We start from the raw sequence: 15,574 nt of genomic DNA on the forward strand, positions 1-15,574 counted from the left end.
AAACTAGAAAAGGAAGAAAAAGAGATACTGGGGTCATACAATTCTCAGGAGAAGGCAGCAGCGGGCAGAATTTCATGGTTTGATCCAGGAGTTGAAGCTGTATCACTGCTGCATTCAAGATTTTCAGGATGTCAGTGGTGCAGTTTGAACTCTTGTTAGTTAGAGTTGTGTGCAGGTCTGAGGGAGAGAAAGCATTTAAGAGAGCCGATTGACCTGGAGCATGTCCAGCTGTGTGTCTGAGGTAAAATAGTATATTTTTTACTTCTATATTATTCTATATGCAGTACTGTTGTGTGTTTTAAAGTCAAATGCAGTAGTCTGATTGTTCAGATCTGATTGTTTTGATCAGAAAAATACAAAAAACGGAAATGGTACAGATTCGTCAAGTGAATTTATGTGCTTGCTGTGAACAGCTGCATTTAACGCATGAAATATTTATTTCATGAAATATTTTTACAGATTTTACACGTCTGGTGTGTAAAGGCCTTAACTGTTAATTTACTAGCAGGAATATCATTACACAACATGTAACAGGAAACACTGGAGCAAAGTCAATTAAGGTTTTTGCAAAAATGTTAATTATTTAATTATTAAAACATATGAGTGCTGTTTGTGTCTCTCTGATTGACTTTTAAAAATGGACATAGATTCACAAATTTTCTCTATTCATCACTCAGGGTCCATACTGTTCAGTGGATTTCACAGAAAGGAAACTCGGTGGTGCCCAAAACAGCCCTACTAAATGATGGATCCTTAAGAGTCGGCCCTTCTTCGCCTGTTGCACCACTACAGTCCAGACTAGTTCAGAAGCTCAAACCATCTAAGCCTCAGACATCACAAGCTGGGCCCTCGATTAAATGTGAGCTCTCTATTTTGCAGCGAAAGAGTAAATGACATGCTTTTTTAATCTGTATCAGACTGTAGAAGCCAGCAAGTTTTCTTTTAGATGTAGGTCACTTTTACATTAATATTTCTCACTTTATTCAGTTCTGACACACATACATAGACATACATAGAAAGGAAAGCATAGTACATCTGCAATTCCCCAGGTATTAGGCAGTAGGGGATTGCAGTGACACTCTGTTGTGTTGAAATGTGGCTGTGAAGGCAGAGAAAAAAAGGACATCTGTTTCAAAACTGCACTGAGGTTTTTCACAGCCTCCTGTATATTCCCTCATATTGTCATATGCGTGGCCCGCTGCTGTCTGTGATGCTCTTTCTCTCTCTGCAAACCCTCTCCACACATTCCCTGCGCTCCTGGATGTGGACAGGGTCTCTCTTGTTAAAATCTTTGTCCATGTCAGCCAAAAGCCTGTGCAGATTATTGGAATTCTGTTTTCTCAGGTGTTTCTTTGTTTGTATATGTCCATTAATGCTGCAGTTCAGACTTGTGCAATTTGGAAGTGGTGCATAAATATTAATACACTGATCTAGTAAAGTAAGGAGACTGGAGCTCTGCATTCAAGCATAGTGATGCTGTTCTGTCTGAAAATCCTGAACAACAACCTTTTTTTCTTTAAGCCATGCTTATGAAACATTATCTGAACTCATGCTTACAAAAGCAACCAATGCACTGAATGTTATTTGTATCTTTTACACAGCACATCTATCTAAAAACAAGCTGTCAACATGCCCCACTGCTGAGAATCCAACAGTTTCAGAGTCGTCAATCAAGACATCACCTGCAAAGTCACCTCGCCAATCTCCCCAATCAACAGCTGACTGTGGAGCACCACAACATATCTCCTTGTTACCACATTCCCAGCTTAAAGCTCCCAAATCTTCAGCTGATGTTTCAGTTACGACTAGTAGCAGGTCGCCAATCTCAGATGAGCATCTCTCCCCTCCTCCATCCATATCATTTCCCCTTAGGTCTACTTTCACAGTTTCATCATCCAGCTCTCCTGACTCAACCTTATTGCCCAAAGTGAACCATCCGGCCCCATTAGAGAAATGCTCGGACTCAGCTCTCTTGCCAGATCAACCCCAATCTTCCCGGTTATTTGTAGAGCCTATTTCCTCCCCAAAGATTTGTGAATCACCAAGAAGCAATCTGATGTCCCCAAAGGAATCCCAGTATTTCTTATGTGACCCAGAATCTCTTCTATCAGATAATCAACTCCAGTTGCCTTTGTCCCCTAAGACTACAAGTGCACACTCACCAGCAAAATACTTGGAACCAGCTCAATCACAAATAAGTGCTGTGGCTTCAGAAACCCTGTCAAAGTTATCTCTATTTGATGCGACCCCTCCAGATGAACACTCTACATATAGGTCAACTCAAACATTTGAGGACGCTCCAGTTATTAGGTCTGTTGAAACAGAGTCAACTCAGTCACAGGATACAAATTATATCCCATCATCATCTCTCTTAAAAGTCACCCAAAATAACGTTCTTCCTGTTAAAGTGGATGAAGAAGAGAGGTTATCAGTAGGTAAGTGAAGTGCAGTAATGTGCCCACTCTGGTATTTATCTTTGTGTGTGCCTGTGGGCGTACTGATGGTGATGAGCAACAATTAGACCCAATATTTACTTTGTTTTTGTAATGAAAGTCTTGTTAATGGGTGCTAAATTAACTATTTATTAAGAGTGGTTTGTCTTAAACTGCTTTTGTGTGATTACATTACATTGTTAGAAATCTTTGTTACAAATAGATGGACTCACAATGTGACTGATAAAAGCTTCTTTGTTACTGTCAAAGACAAAACAGTTGGTGAAAACAGTCTTTGTGTGGTTTCAGCTCATCTTCAGTTCTCTCACATGCTTATCATGTCATGTCACTTTTGTTTTTATTCTTGCAGCTATAAATTAACTTGGCAAACTACTCCGCGGTGATCTGTCTGGCTTTAACTACAGATCTACTCTAGATTCACTCTAACAAAATGCAGATGAGATGAGAGATTTAATTGTTACCTTATCTTGTGAAGAAGAATTGCCAATTTACACCTCATACAATTAACAACTCTTAGATCATATGATATGACATTTCCACCTCAGCTTTAATGGCCAAGGAGGGTTTGGTACAAGGTCACTCGCTAACAAGGTTGAAAAGCAGAGGTAAAGGGCATGCGTAACAAATACTTTCCAAATAACCGGGTAATAGAGGTTAGAAACTGTTTCGAGCAAGTAATAATTACATAGTCTGATATTTCTGTTAGTAGTTTAAAGTCTGCCTGAATGCAAAGGCAAATACATCTCTATATGCCCTACTTCCTAAATATTCTTTCCACTGCATAGCTACAATTTGTACATAGAGAATACTTCTATTATGAAGTCTATTTCTCATAAATTGATTTGATACATTTTGCATTTCAAGGCATTTGCTGAGATTTCTCGAGACCAGACAATAATGTCTGGGGAGTCAAATTTGGATCACAAATAGGAGAAAGAAAATAGGAGAAAGAAATGTCCATGTTTATGGATGGGGAAGCACAGGTCTTTGCAGTAAAGTGATTCCTAATAGAACACTTTGTCATGCCACAGTTTGAACACAATTCTCACTGGTCAGGCAGTTTATATGAATAAACTGCTTGTGGATCTTAGCAGTAATGGCTTTCTTTTATTCCACTGGGCTGTCAAAGCCAATTTAGATCCAGCCATAAAAAGTGTTCTTTTTCTTTTTATTAGTATTGATTAATGTTTAGTTTTTAAGTAAATACCTGACATAAAGCTAGAACAGACAGGAAGGTAATTACGCAGCAGAGAATTGCCCTTCCCTCTTAGAGTACTTTCAGTGAACTTCATAGTTAATGTCATGCATCTCAATGTGTACAGATGTATGCCCAAAACAAATGGTTGGAAAGATAGGAACAGACTTTATTTGCTGTGTACATTTATATGAATATCACTAAACATTTAGTACTACTACTAGCCAATTAACTCTTGTAACTGAACAATCAAAGATTTGTGCTCAAAGGAGTATTTTGAGCTGTGTGGGAGTATTTACACAGCTCAAAAGTAAAGTATTTATTTGAGTTTTTTCCTTATTCTTTTTGTTTGGGTCTATTTGCGTACACATTACGGTCCCAGTCCTGAATGTGTATGTAATGGTTATGGTTTGCTAAGTGCAGTTTTATTCAGAAAAAAACATTACTAAAAGACTTTGAATTTGACTAAAGTCTGGGCTGTAAGTTCATAATGGCTTGTTCTGTCAGATCTGTTCCTGGTATTACTTTTAGTTTTCACACCTGCCTGTTCATCCATCTCCTCTGTGCTTTCCTCTTGGATCCTTCTGCCACTTACTGTAGCTTCTCAGCTGGTGTAACTCTAAAAGCTTGCTTCTTCAGCTTATTAAAGCTTTAAGGCCCTTTCATATGAAACATGATAAAGGCACCCTTGTGTTCTGAGACCCATTCTTTTCTATGGTTTGCACCATACATAGCCAAGTTTCCTGCTGCATGGAACAAAGTACAGTTCAAGTGCACCAGCTGGGCACATGTGCATGCCGTTGTCACCGCAACATAGCGTGACATACGTTCATGTGGCCCATAGAAATGCAAAATTAATGTATACGTAAAGACTATGAGTGCTCTTAAAAATGACATATTACAACCAGAATGCAGCAGCCAGAGCAGTGCCATGTGAAAGGGCTGTTGTAGTTTTCATTGCATCATAGAGATGAAAATCCTGCTGCTGTGGTTTGAGTCATAATAAACAGTTTTTAGTCCAACATTGTTTGGATGACAATAATTCTGTAATAATAATAATAATAATAATGCCATAGCATTTTAGATCAAAGTCAACAATCATAGTCTATGAAACAACAAACAACTTATTGTAATCATAACTTAAAATAAACCTTTCATTCTCTAAACATGTATTCCTGGATTTTCGCCTGAAGACAGTGGCGATGATATGTCCAGTGATAGCCTGGGTCTGGATCCACTTGAAGAAGATACTTCAGATGAAGATTCACAGATGCAAGGGCGTTTAATGAGAGGGAGCTCCAGAGAAGAGAATCCTGCCATATCTCATCTAGAAGATTCCTTTGTTCCTGCAGAGACAGAAACAACAAAAGACATGCAGACTGATAAGTCAGAAGAGCTGCCAGAACTATCCATGGTAACATATTACTGTATTCCCAGTTGCTTTTGGTTCTTGAAAGAGGGAGCCTTGGATTACAGAGCTGTCATTGCATTATTTTCTCTGAATCAGTCTTCTCCTAATGAAGGAATATTATGCAAATTGCAAATGGCTGAACTTCGTAAGTGGCTGCCAAATTGACAATCAGGAACGAATACAAAAGAGATTTGTCTTTATTGCTGGTGTAACTTGAACCTTAACCTATTAACTTTTTAACCATTCTATTTGCGGCCATTGTTTCTGTGTGACTCATTTAAATTGTCCAATAATGACCTTAACTGAGACATTTTTCAGCCACAATATTAAGTGAGAAGTTTTTGATGCAGAGGTGCATATCTCTCATTTTAGCCGCACAGAGATTTTTACTGCACAAAATGAGTAATCTTGTATGACCTCCTTTGCTTCGCATAAGTGGTTCATTGCTGACAAATAACTGATTGAATTAACAAATGAGTCATTCTAGTCATCCACTGAACTTTATCTGGGAAATATCTTGAAGCTGAGTAATAAAACTTTTTGAAGTTCATTACACTAGACATAATCACTGCACTGAATGAGAAGGCTTCAACGACATACAGTTAGAGTTTCTTATTGTAGCTGACCTGATCTATTAGATAACATTTGTATCACACTAATTACTTTACATTATTCATCTATAGCTCAGAGACATCTAAAGCTGTGGTGTTAAAGGTGCAAACCATTGAGGGAAGAAAAGAGTAACAGAGTGGATTAAAAAGGCAGTGCTTGAATGGTCCCAAATGACTTATCAGCCATTTAATGGTATGAATCCTTTATACTGTGACAGAGGAATGAAAAAAAAAAAGGAGGGTAGTGCTTTATTAAAAAGCTGGAATAAAGTGAGGCTCATGATTGTAAAGGTGGTGGTTATCTGTGGCCTCTGGACCTGAATCAAACTGCTCATAAAATGATTAGATGGTATTTCTGTCTTTTTCTCACTCCCTCTCTCTGGACCCACCTCTTTGGTCCTCTGTGTATGTTTTTCTCTCTGTCTCTTTCCTTTGTTCAATCTTTTTCTTTCCTTCTGCCCTTTTATTTTATTTTAACTTTACTAACAGTTGGCTAGTTTTATAGTTCAGGCAGCTAGTCATCATCCTTCTTATTATGAGGAGCTATTGGTCTGCACAAAGAGATCTCAAGGTTTTTTTTCTTCCTTTTTTGCAGCACACTATCATTGTATTTGGTCTCTTGCTGTTTCTTTGTGTTGTGTTGCCTCTCCTTTCTTTTACCCCGTCTTCCTCTTGTCATTCTCCATCCTTGCTCATTTCTTGCTCTGTGTGGCACTATTCCCACATGCCTTTCTTTCTATACTCTCCCAGCCCATCTGCAATGTCTTGCAAGGCTAGCATGCTAATGCATCAGATCTAATCTTATCTAAACAGAGCTTCCACATTTTATTCTGTCTCACAGGACGACACTTGCAAAGGGACGACAGCGAACCCACCACACTATTGTGAGATGCTCTCGCCAGCTCCAAGGGTTAATTAAAAATCAATTCATCAAGTTTGGATGAGAGAGGGAACAGTAGCTAGCTCATTTATATGTATTTGCACATTCTAAACAGAAAAATACAAATTTAACATGCTTACCTAGCTTGAAGTTAAATTAATATTGTTTGCTCTCTTGTTTTATCTTTTTGGACTGATTCAGGAAGGACTGTATTCACAGATAGTTTTAAGAGCAAGCTTTTATTTTGTATTCCACTGTACGTTACTCTCTTTCCATGTCTCTGCGTGTATCAACTTACTATCTCATCCTAACATGACCTGTTTTTTCTCACTGTTTTCATTTTGTCATTCCCCTTTTTACTGCTTCCCCCCTTCCTCCTTCCATCCCCCCTTCTCCTGTGTTCCTCCATCTGTTTGTGTATACCCTCAGGTAATGCACAACCAGAGTGCTGGGTCTGGATCAGAGCATTTCTGTGATCTGCATGGGTTTTCGCCTCTAGGTTTGGATATGATTGCCAGTCAACCAGAGACACCAGAACATGCACACTGTGACCCACTTCACACATGCCAGTCTCCACTGCGTGATTCAGACCCAACAGGTAGGTTAAAAAGGGAAAGTCTTTTAATGTGTATGAATAGTGTGCTTGAGATTTTATGCTTCAATTTCTTCAATTGCCATCCTGTTTTTCCTTTAAACGACATCAGAAAGTGTGGTTGCTGCTATTGTGCTTCATGAGATTAGATTGTGAAGATTACCTCTGTGTCCAGCTTTTGCCTGGAGATACTTTCCAATTTGCGAGAGTTATTCATGTCACTAAGGCCTCATAATAGGATTTAGAACAAATATGTAAAAATGTAGAGCTTACAAGATACACGAAAATGAGTTTTAAACCCAGAGGAGTGCTGGCTGCTTGGTGAAAAACGAGAGATTGGGGACAACACTGATAATTTACTGCTGGTGGGTCCAAAGGGAGCTTTCCTGTGATGCCGTTTTGTTTTGTGTTGTATGTGAGTGTGTGCAAGCCTTTGCTTTCAAATGCTTTGTAACCTCTGTGCTTCTTTCTACCTATATTTAGCTCCTCACTTTTCTTAACTTTAGGAAAACACAGGCTCACGCCTAATTCTACCTGCCTAAAATGTCGATATTTCATCACAAAAGACTCACAAGTCACAAAGTAGTAATAAAGCCTGCATCCTTGACACATCACAGAAATTTTACTTTAGTTTAAGAGGAACTTTAAAACACAGAAAGCTAAAAAAGGTTACGTATTGTGATAATGTTACATCCAAATGAAATTAAAGTGTATGATCCTGTTCAAATACACACATCAGCCACAATATTAAAACTACTGACAAGTGAAGTGATCATCTCTTGTATTTTTTGACAATGTATTTTCCTGCTGGGGTACTATGGAACTGGGTATTTATGTAGTTGTTACTGTAACATGTATCCCACCCACCTTAGAACTGTTGGGCCCCTCACAATGACATCAATACACACCGGCATTGGCCTCCAGCAGGACAATGTGGCTCATCACACTAGAAAAACTCTCCCATAATCACTCAAGGAACACAGTGAAATGGTCATGGCATTGATTCATCAGATTCTACACCAACAGAGGTAACAAACCACAACCCAGAGGAACCAAATTATCGTCTGCCAGTGTAATGATGCAAGACTCTGTAGGATACCCCAAGACCTCCCCTTAACAGGACAGAGGTGTTTTGGTGGAACCAAGACAATCTACTGAGTATTAATCAGGTGGTTTTAATATTGTGGCTAACTAGTTATGGTTGCATAGTCATGGTATGCAGTAAGGTTTGTATGTAATAGTATATTACTTATTACCTATCGCTGTCATTTGCCTTTGGGAGACGATGTGGACTTTTATCTCCTGCTTTTGGTGTTTATTTCTTGTTTGTTACACCTTCCCTTCTGTAACAAAATGGCTTTAAGAATGTTGCACATTAACTACAGGTGGTAGACCATGCTGTAGCCACTGAGAAAACTGCCTTCTGAGCGTAGCATTAATGTTCTATTTGTGATTGCAAAATGGACATTTGAAATGCTTCAAAACTAATAATTTGTAAATTGGATATGTGTTTATGCCCCTCGCACTGAACATCATAACATATGGAAGTCTAGCAGCCACATACAGTACTTGAATGCCATTTATCAAATCACATAGTTCTTAGTATACCTTGTATACTTGCATTTCAAACAGGAGTCAGTGTTTTTCAGCAAGCATTGTTTGCTTATTCCAGAATGACCCCATCAACATTTTCCTTCATGAAGCGTAAACGGCCAACTCTCCGCAGTTTCATTGTCGAGCCTGCGTTAAATGAATAGGGTTGACGGTGAGAGACTCCCACAAGGGCACCGCTAGCCTCCTCGCACCATGCAGCCAACCTCTCGTCAAATCCCGCTCTGTCTCTGCCACCATCGTTAAACCTCCAAAGTTAATGAGAGAGAAAGGTTAGAAAGGAGGAATATCACCTTGACAACACTTCACACTCATTTATGTCCTTCCATCCCTCCATCTGTCTATTCTGTTTTTATCTTCTTTCCTTTTTTTCGTTGGCAAGACTGCAATCCAACAGGTTTTATATGTCTGCTGCTCTACAGTTTCACCCTGCTGTCCCTTTTTCCGTACTCCCTGTCACCTCATCAGTCAGAAAATTAGGTTGTTAGTGTGCAGTTTCTGTCAAAATGTGCATCGAGTCCAACAAAAGGAAAGACAGAGAGAGTCAGGCAGGCAAATAGGAAGGATAATGACCCACACACATATGCGCGCACACACGCACGCACACCACACATGTAGAATGGTCCCTTTAAATCTATGTGTGTTTTCCAAACTAGCTTCAGCCTTTTCCATTTTCTTTCGAGATGACAAACTGTTATGCGACTGCTCGCCCTTTCCCTCTTATTTATTTTCAGCTGATTTTGAGTAGTAAGTATGTTCTCCAGTCAGTAGTATTAATCAATTAATTAATTAGCTGACCACAGGAGAGAGAGCTGAAAACAGCAGTAATTGCATTGCAGCTGTCAGGACTGGTTGAGCAGCTTGTTAAGCAATATTTGTTTAGTACAGTTTCTGCTGATAAATAGACAAATGGATTATTTTATCAAATTAATTTACTTGAATTAATCTATATAAGTCACTTAGGCTAATAGATTATGTTATCTCCTTACAGCCGTGTGTGTGTGTTTCTTTTTACCTTGTTTTGTCAGCTCTGTTAACTTGAATGAGTATTTAAATCTGCAGAAGCCTTTGAAGGGGCTCATTCGTGTGTATGTGACAATATTTGTGGAATAACATCTCATAAAAATCCTAAAATTGATTCAGCATCCTTTTGTTATTATGAACTACTATTAAGTACCTTTGAAATACCACATTTTATGAACTATTGATGATTACAGTGATTTGTATACTTAACAAATACAGTGTAAAATAGTTTTACTTTAATTATCAAACAAAAATGAAATAAATATTTGTATTTTGTTTTGTCATCTTGCAAGTTTTATAGTCTGCTGCATTCATATTCAGTCATAGCCAAAATGTTTTTCCATGTGGTAGTGCTGTAGAAAGGTCACAAACTAGACTTAGATAGCGAAGAAAATCCATTGCAGTTTCCAATTGCCTGCTATATGTCCAACTGATAGCAGCGTGACAGTGAATGATCTGTCTCTTTGTATTTTGTACATTTTGGATCCAGATATTCTGAGTCCTTTTTAAAAGCATGTAAAGGACAATATCAGAATGTGAAAGTGTGAGATGATATATTTTTTTAAAGAGCAACTGCAAGAGAACAAGAAGTATGCATTTTTATGAATCCAATATACAGGGAGTGCAGAATTATTAGGCAAGTTGTATTTTTGAGGAATAATGTTATTATTGAACAACAACCATGTTCTCAGTGAACCCAAAAAACTCATTAATATCAAAGCTGAATGTTTTTGGAAGTAGTTTTTAGTTTGTTTTTAGTTTTAGCTATTTTAGGGGGATATCTGTGTGTGCAGGTGACTATTACTGTGCATAATTATTAGGCAACTTAACAAAAAACAAATATATACCCATTTCAATTATTTATTTTCACCAGTGAAACCAATATAACATCTCCACATTCACAAATATACATTTCTGACATTCAAAAACAAAACAAAAACAAATCAGCGACCAATATAGCCACCTTTCTTTGCAAGGACACTCAAAAGCCTGCCATCCATGGATTCTGTCAGTGTTTTGATCTGTTCACCATCAACATTGCGTGCAGCAGCAACCACAGCCTCCCAGACACTGTTCAGAGAGGTGTACTGTTTTCCTTCCTTGTAAATCTCACATTTGATGATGGACCACAGGTTCTCAATGGGGTTCAGATCAGGTGAACAAGGTGGCCATGTCATTAGTTTTTCTTCTTTTATACCCTTTCTTGCCAGCCACGCTGTGGAGTACTTGGACGCGTGTGATGGAGCATTGTCCTGCATGAAAATCATGTTTTTCTTGAAGGATGCAGACTTCTTCCTGTACCACTGCTTGAAGAAGGTGTCTTCCAGAAACTGGCAGTAGGACTGGGAGTTGAGCTTGACTCCATCCTCAACCCGAAAAGGCCCCACAAGCTCATCTTTGATGATACCAGCCCAAACCAGTACTCCACCTCCACCTTGCTGGCGTCTGAGTCGGACTGGAGTTCTCTGCCCTTTACCAATCCAGCCACGGGCCCATCCATCTGGCCCATCAAGACTCACTCTCATTTCATCAGTCCATAAAACCTTAGAAAAACCAGTCTTGAGATATTTCTTGGCCCAGTCTTGACGTTTCAGCTTGTGTGTCTTGTTCAGTGGTGGTCGTCTTTCAGCCTTTCTTACCTTGGCCATGTCTCTGAGTATTGCACACCTTGTGCTTTTGGGCACTCCAGTGATGTTGCAGCTCTGAAATATGGCCAAACTGGTGGCAAGTGGCATCTTGGCAACTGCACGCTTGACTTTTCTCAGTTCATGGGCAGTTATTTTGCGGCTTGGTTTTTCCACATGCTTCTTGCGACCCTGTTGACTATTTTGAATGAAACGCTTGATTGTTCGATGATCAAGCTTCAGAAGCTTTGCAATTTTGAGACTGCTGCATCCCTCTGCAAGATATCTCACTATTTTTGACTTTTCTGAGCCTGTCAAGTCCTTCTTTTGACCCATTTTGCCAAAGGAAAGGACGTTGCCTAATAATTATGCACACCTGATATAGGGTGTTGATGTCATTAGACCACACCCCTTCTCATTACAGAGATGCACATCACCTAATATGCTTAATTGGTAGTAGGCTTTCGAGCCTATACAGCTTGGAGTAAGACAACATGCATGAAGAGGATGATGTGGGCAAAATACTCATTTGCCTAATAATTCTGCACTCCCTGTATGGATGGCTGTTCTGGGTGAGGTGTGCTGTGACCCGTCTTTAACTTTTCCTTTAACTCATTTAGGGTTACAAAGTTATGGGTTAAGCAGCAGCTTCAGAGCTTTAAATGAGGAACACCTGGTTTTCGGTGTGATGAAGGACAACCACAGGCAGCCAACTGGAATTCAGATTCACTCATCCAGGACAGGAGAAGTATCAGCAGATGAACTGGGAACATCTGGTGAGTGGAAGTGTATTTGCGCTGTCATGAGTGCTTGTGAGTATTTTGTTTGTGTCTATGTGAAGATTTTCAGGTACACAGAGTTCTTTGTGCTTTTTATTTATTTACACACACAGAATTCTATTGTGGACACAATTAATACACTATATCTCTGCATATAGAAACACTATTTCAATGTTTGTGCTGGTTGTGAACAGACATATTATCCACTTATACTGAGCACGTACACATGCAGGACTGTGGGTTGATCCAGGAATACATCCTTTCATACAGATACACGAAACAGTGCATTAATCTCTTTATGCTGATGCATATTTGCACACATAGAAACCTGAAAGACCAGAGAGTAAATTGTTTTATTCAGTGAGATTTCTAATTCCCTCTCGGTGTTGATCAGTTCTCTGTATTATTTTGCCTAACTCACTTCTTTCCATGTTGTCAAAGTATTTAAACCTGCTTTCATAAGTCTTTTTTTAAATTAATCTTATCCAAGAGTTCCAACTCTTGAGGCCCACATAAGCTACACTCAATTAATAGTCTTGTCAGATTGAATGCTTAAACTTAAGTTGGAGGAGTACGTTAGTTAAAAACAATAAATAAAAACAACTTTGAAACATATTTAACTATTCTATCAAAATGAGTGTGCAACATTTTTTCTGTATTTTTAATTCACAAGGGAACCTAAGCACTGATGTTTCGGCAAGTTCCCTCTCAGAGTGCTTCTTTGTGCTGTTTTGTCAGTGTGCCGCTCCAATGTGCTGTCTGACAGCACACAGAAGAAGGCTTCTCGCCAAAACATCTGTGCTTTGGCTCCCTTGTGCCATTAATTAATGTTTTAAAATAGCATTGTGCCCCTGAGCATGTTTGTAAGTGGGGAACTCTTTTTAAAGTTCACAGCATTTGGTTTCCTTTTTTCCCCTCCATACTTTACTGTAGTGTGTTCCATACAGCAGTTATACCTACAGTACAATTATAATAATATATCACATGAAAAAGATGCATATGTTAGGTATTACATCTCAATTTGTCTTAAGGCTATTAACATATCCCACATACAGTCCATGCAGAATGGAATTATTCAAATCTGACCTTCCAAAGGAACGCTTGAGTGATATCAAAGTTCAGTCTTCTTCATTTTACACTTCATACATTTTAAATCTGGCACAGAGATTTATCAGTAGCAGAAATCTAAATATGTGTGCGCCATCTGCTTTAAAATTGAAATAAATCGAGTCTAGAGGTATGTGTGTGTCCACATGCGTTAGAAGCACTCCCCTGCATGCATCATTCTTCCCATGCTGCTTAGTTTGACAGTGCAGGTGGTTGTGAAGCACTAAGTGGAGGTTCTGTGCCAGTTGAAAGACAGAGGCAGGCACTGAGAGTGGGTGGAGGGAGGGCTAGGTGAGGAGACAATGGAAGATTGAAAGACTGAACGATTTAACACTGAAGCTGAAACTGGTTAGACAGCACGCAGCATGAGGAATCAGTGTGCTGCAGCCACACATACACACCCACACTATCATAGCTTCTCAGTGGGGGCCTCAATGTAATTTACTGTGAGCAGGTGGAGATGGATGTTCAATCTGATTCAATTTGATGTGGCTCACACAGGAGTGGGATGAGACACCACTCATTCCACTGACAGTTGTGATCGACCCTTTTTTCTTGAATCCTGAGCAACATACCATCTTCTTCTTACCTTCTCCATTCTTCCTCTACACCTGTTCTTATCTACTTCTTACACTCACTCTCTCTGTAGCTGTTTTCAGAAAATACCTTTTACTGTACAGCCTCATGATCATCATTCCATCCTTCCTTATTCACAGCTTATGCGTTTCTCTACCCATTTCCCTGTTTGGCTTTTATTCCATATCTGCTTTCAGGCTATCTACCAAGTATGCATTAACTATTTCGCACTGTCCGTTGCCAAACCTCTCATTCCTTGTCCCCTCCTTTTTCTCGCTGTTTCTTTATTCCCACAGTGGACTCAGAATTCTCGCCAGTATTTTGTCCATTGTCCCAAGCAGCCAGAGAGATCATGGAGATCTGTAATGTGGACCAGATGGGCTGTGAGGACCCTGACCTGGAGATAGACACAACTGCACATGCTCTGAGCAGCCTGGAGCAGGAGCTAAGACTCATGGTCAAGAGCGCAGACCAAAAACCTTCATGTATGCAATCACATATACATGATATAGCTATCTGTGATCAGTATATTATTTTACAGATCATGATCATAGAAAATAATACAGTAAGTGTTTGAATGAATTATGAATTACAAGAGTGATTTAAACCATTAATTCTTAACCTTTCTTAAATATTCCATCCCAAGCAGGCACTCCAGGTACTGGTACAGAACACAGTGGAAGTCAGGATGAATGCAGTAATCCCGCTTCCAAACGGTTTGTAACACACATCCTTAAATTTGATTACCCTCATGCCTTTCAATTGTATTTGTGCGAGGATCACATCAAGGATGAGCTTATCATAAAGAGGGTATATGTTTTTGTTGTTAGTTGACCTAGAAATGCTTAGGCAGTTGTTCAAATGTCCATTTGATGTTGATATCCTGAAAGGCAAATGTGAGTTTCTCCAGTGTGCGAATCAAACAGTGAAGTGTCGTACCTTCCCGTTTTCATACTGTGTGTCTGTGTCTTTTCACCATGGCCACCTTAGAATCTCACCCCTTACACTTTCTCACACACCACTACCAATCCAGTGGCCACGACAGGGGGTAATCCCTCTTTTTTTTTGGTACTGCATCAATGCCTCTCGCTGTCGGATATGTGGAGTGTGTAATGGATCGTTAGCAGCAGAACGACTTTAGCTTTGACAGCATGTTGGGTATCCAGCCTTAATGTGCTGCTTAATGTGAGTATGCGTGTGAAAAGAAAGAGGAAGTGTGTCAGTGTGGTTTTGTATATCAGAAACTGACTCTGAGTGTGTGTGCCTGTGCATTATTGATGTTTTTTTGTGTTTGTGGAGCGGGCATAATCTGCGCTAGAGGCCTTGTGCTGAGCGGAGCACTGTGAATATCACTTTGAGACGTGTAATAAACGGATTAACGCATACTACAGTGAGAGCTCCCAAAACAGCTCCTTACATCCTAAAACATACACAAACACACACTTAGGATGGACTTAATCTGGCTACTTTGGTTCAGCTTCACAGGTATCATGTTGTTTTTGTTTTTTATAGGCAGCTCTTGTGCTTCCACCCTCACCTGGTTTTCCTCCTAATATGCAGATTGGACTCTTGTGACATTGTCCAATTTATTGAGTATGCAGAAACACTGGATTTTCATGATGACAGGATCTTGTCATGCAGTTAGTTGACACAGCTGTAACATTATTGTTTTATTAGGTACAGTGTGTTTTGCCAGTTCAACTCAGCAAGT

At 39.4% G+C, this 15,574-nt stretch overlaps 1 protein-coding gene across 7 annotated transcripts in view; it reads left to right on the forward strand.

The window, feature by feature from the left end:
• Window positions 1–15,574, forward strand: part of LOC308400466 (uncharacterized protein) — a 31,532-nt gene that overhangs the window by 1,854 nt on the left and 14,104 nt on the right. The window contains exons 3-10 of one of the 7 annotated variants that reach the window (XM_080888172.1): window positions 678–859; window positions 1,602–2,435; window positions 4,842–5,062; window positions 6,512–6,580; window positions 6,980–7,148; window positions 12,022–12,177; window positions 14,160–14,428; window positions 14,510–14,579. In XM_080888172.1, coding sequence (XP_080744298.1) covers window positions 678–859; window positions 1,602–2,435; window positions 4,842–5,062; window positions 6,512–6,580; window positions 6,980–7,148; window positions 12,022–12,177; window positions 14,160–14,428; window positions 14,510–14,579 — 1,970 coding nt within the window. The remainder of the gene's footprint in view (window positions 1–677; window positions 860–1,601; window positions 2,436–4,841; window positions 5,063–6,511; window positions 6,581–6,979; window positions 7,149–12,021; window positions 12,178–14,159; window positions 14,429–14,509; window positions 14,580–15,574) is intronic. The other 6 variants (XM_080888173.1, XM_080888177.1, XM_080888174.1 and 3 more) reach the window with 6 other exon arrangements.

This window comes from Rhamphochromis sp. 'chilingali' (genome assembly GCF_963969265.1).
Source record: "Rhamphochromis sp. 'chilingali' genome assembly, chromosome: 8".
Lineage (NCBI taxonomy): Eukaryota > Metazoa > Chordata > Actinopteri > Cichliformes > Cichlidae > Rhamphochromis > Rhamphochromis sp. 'chilingali'.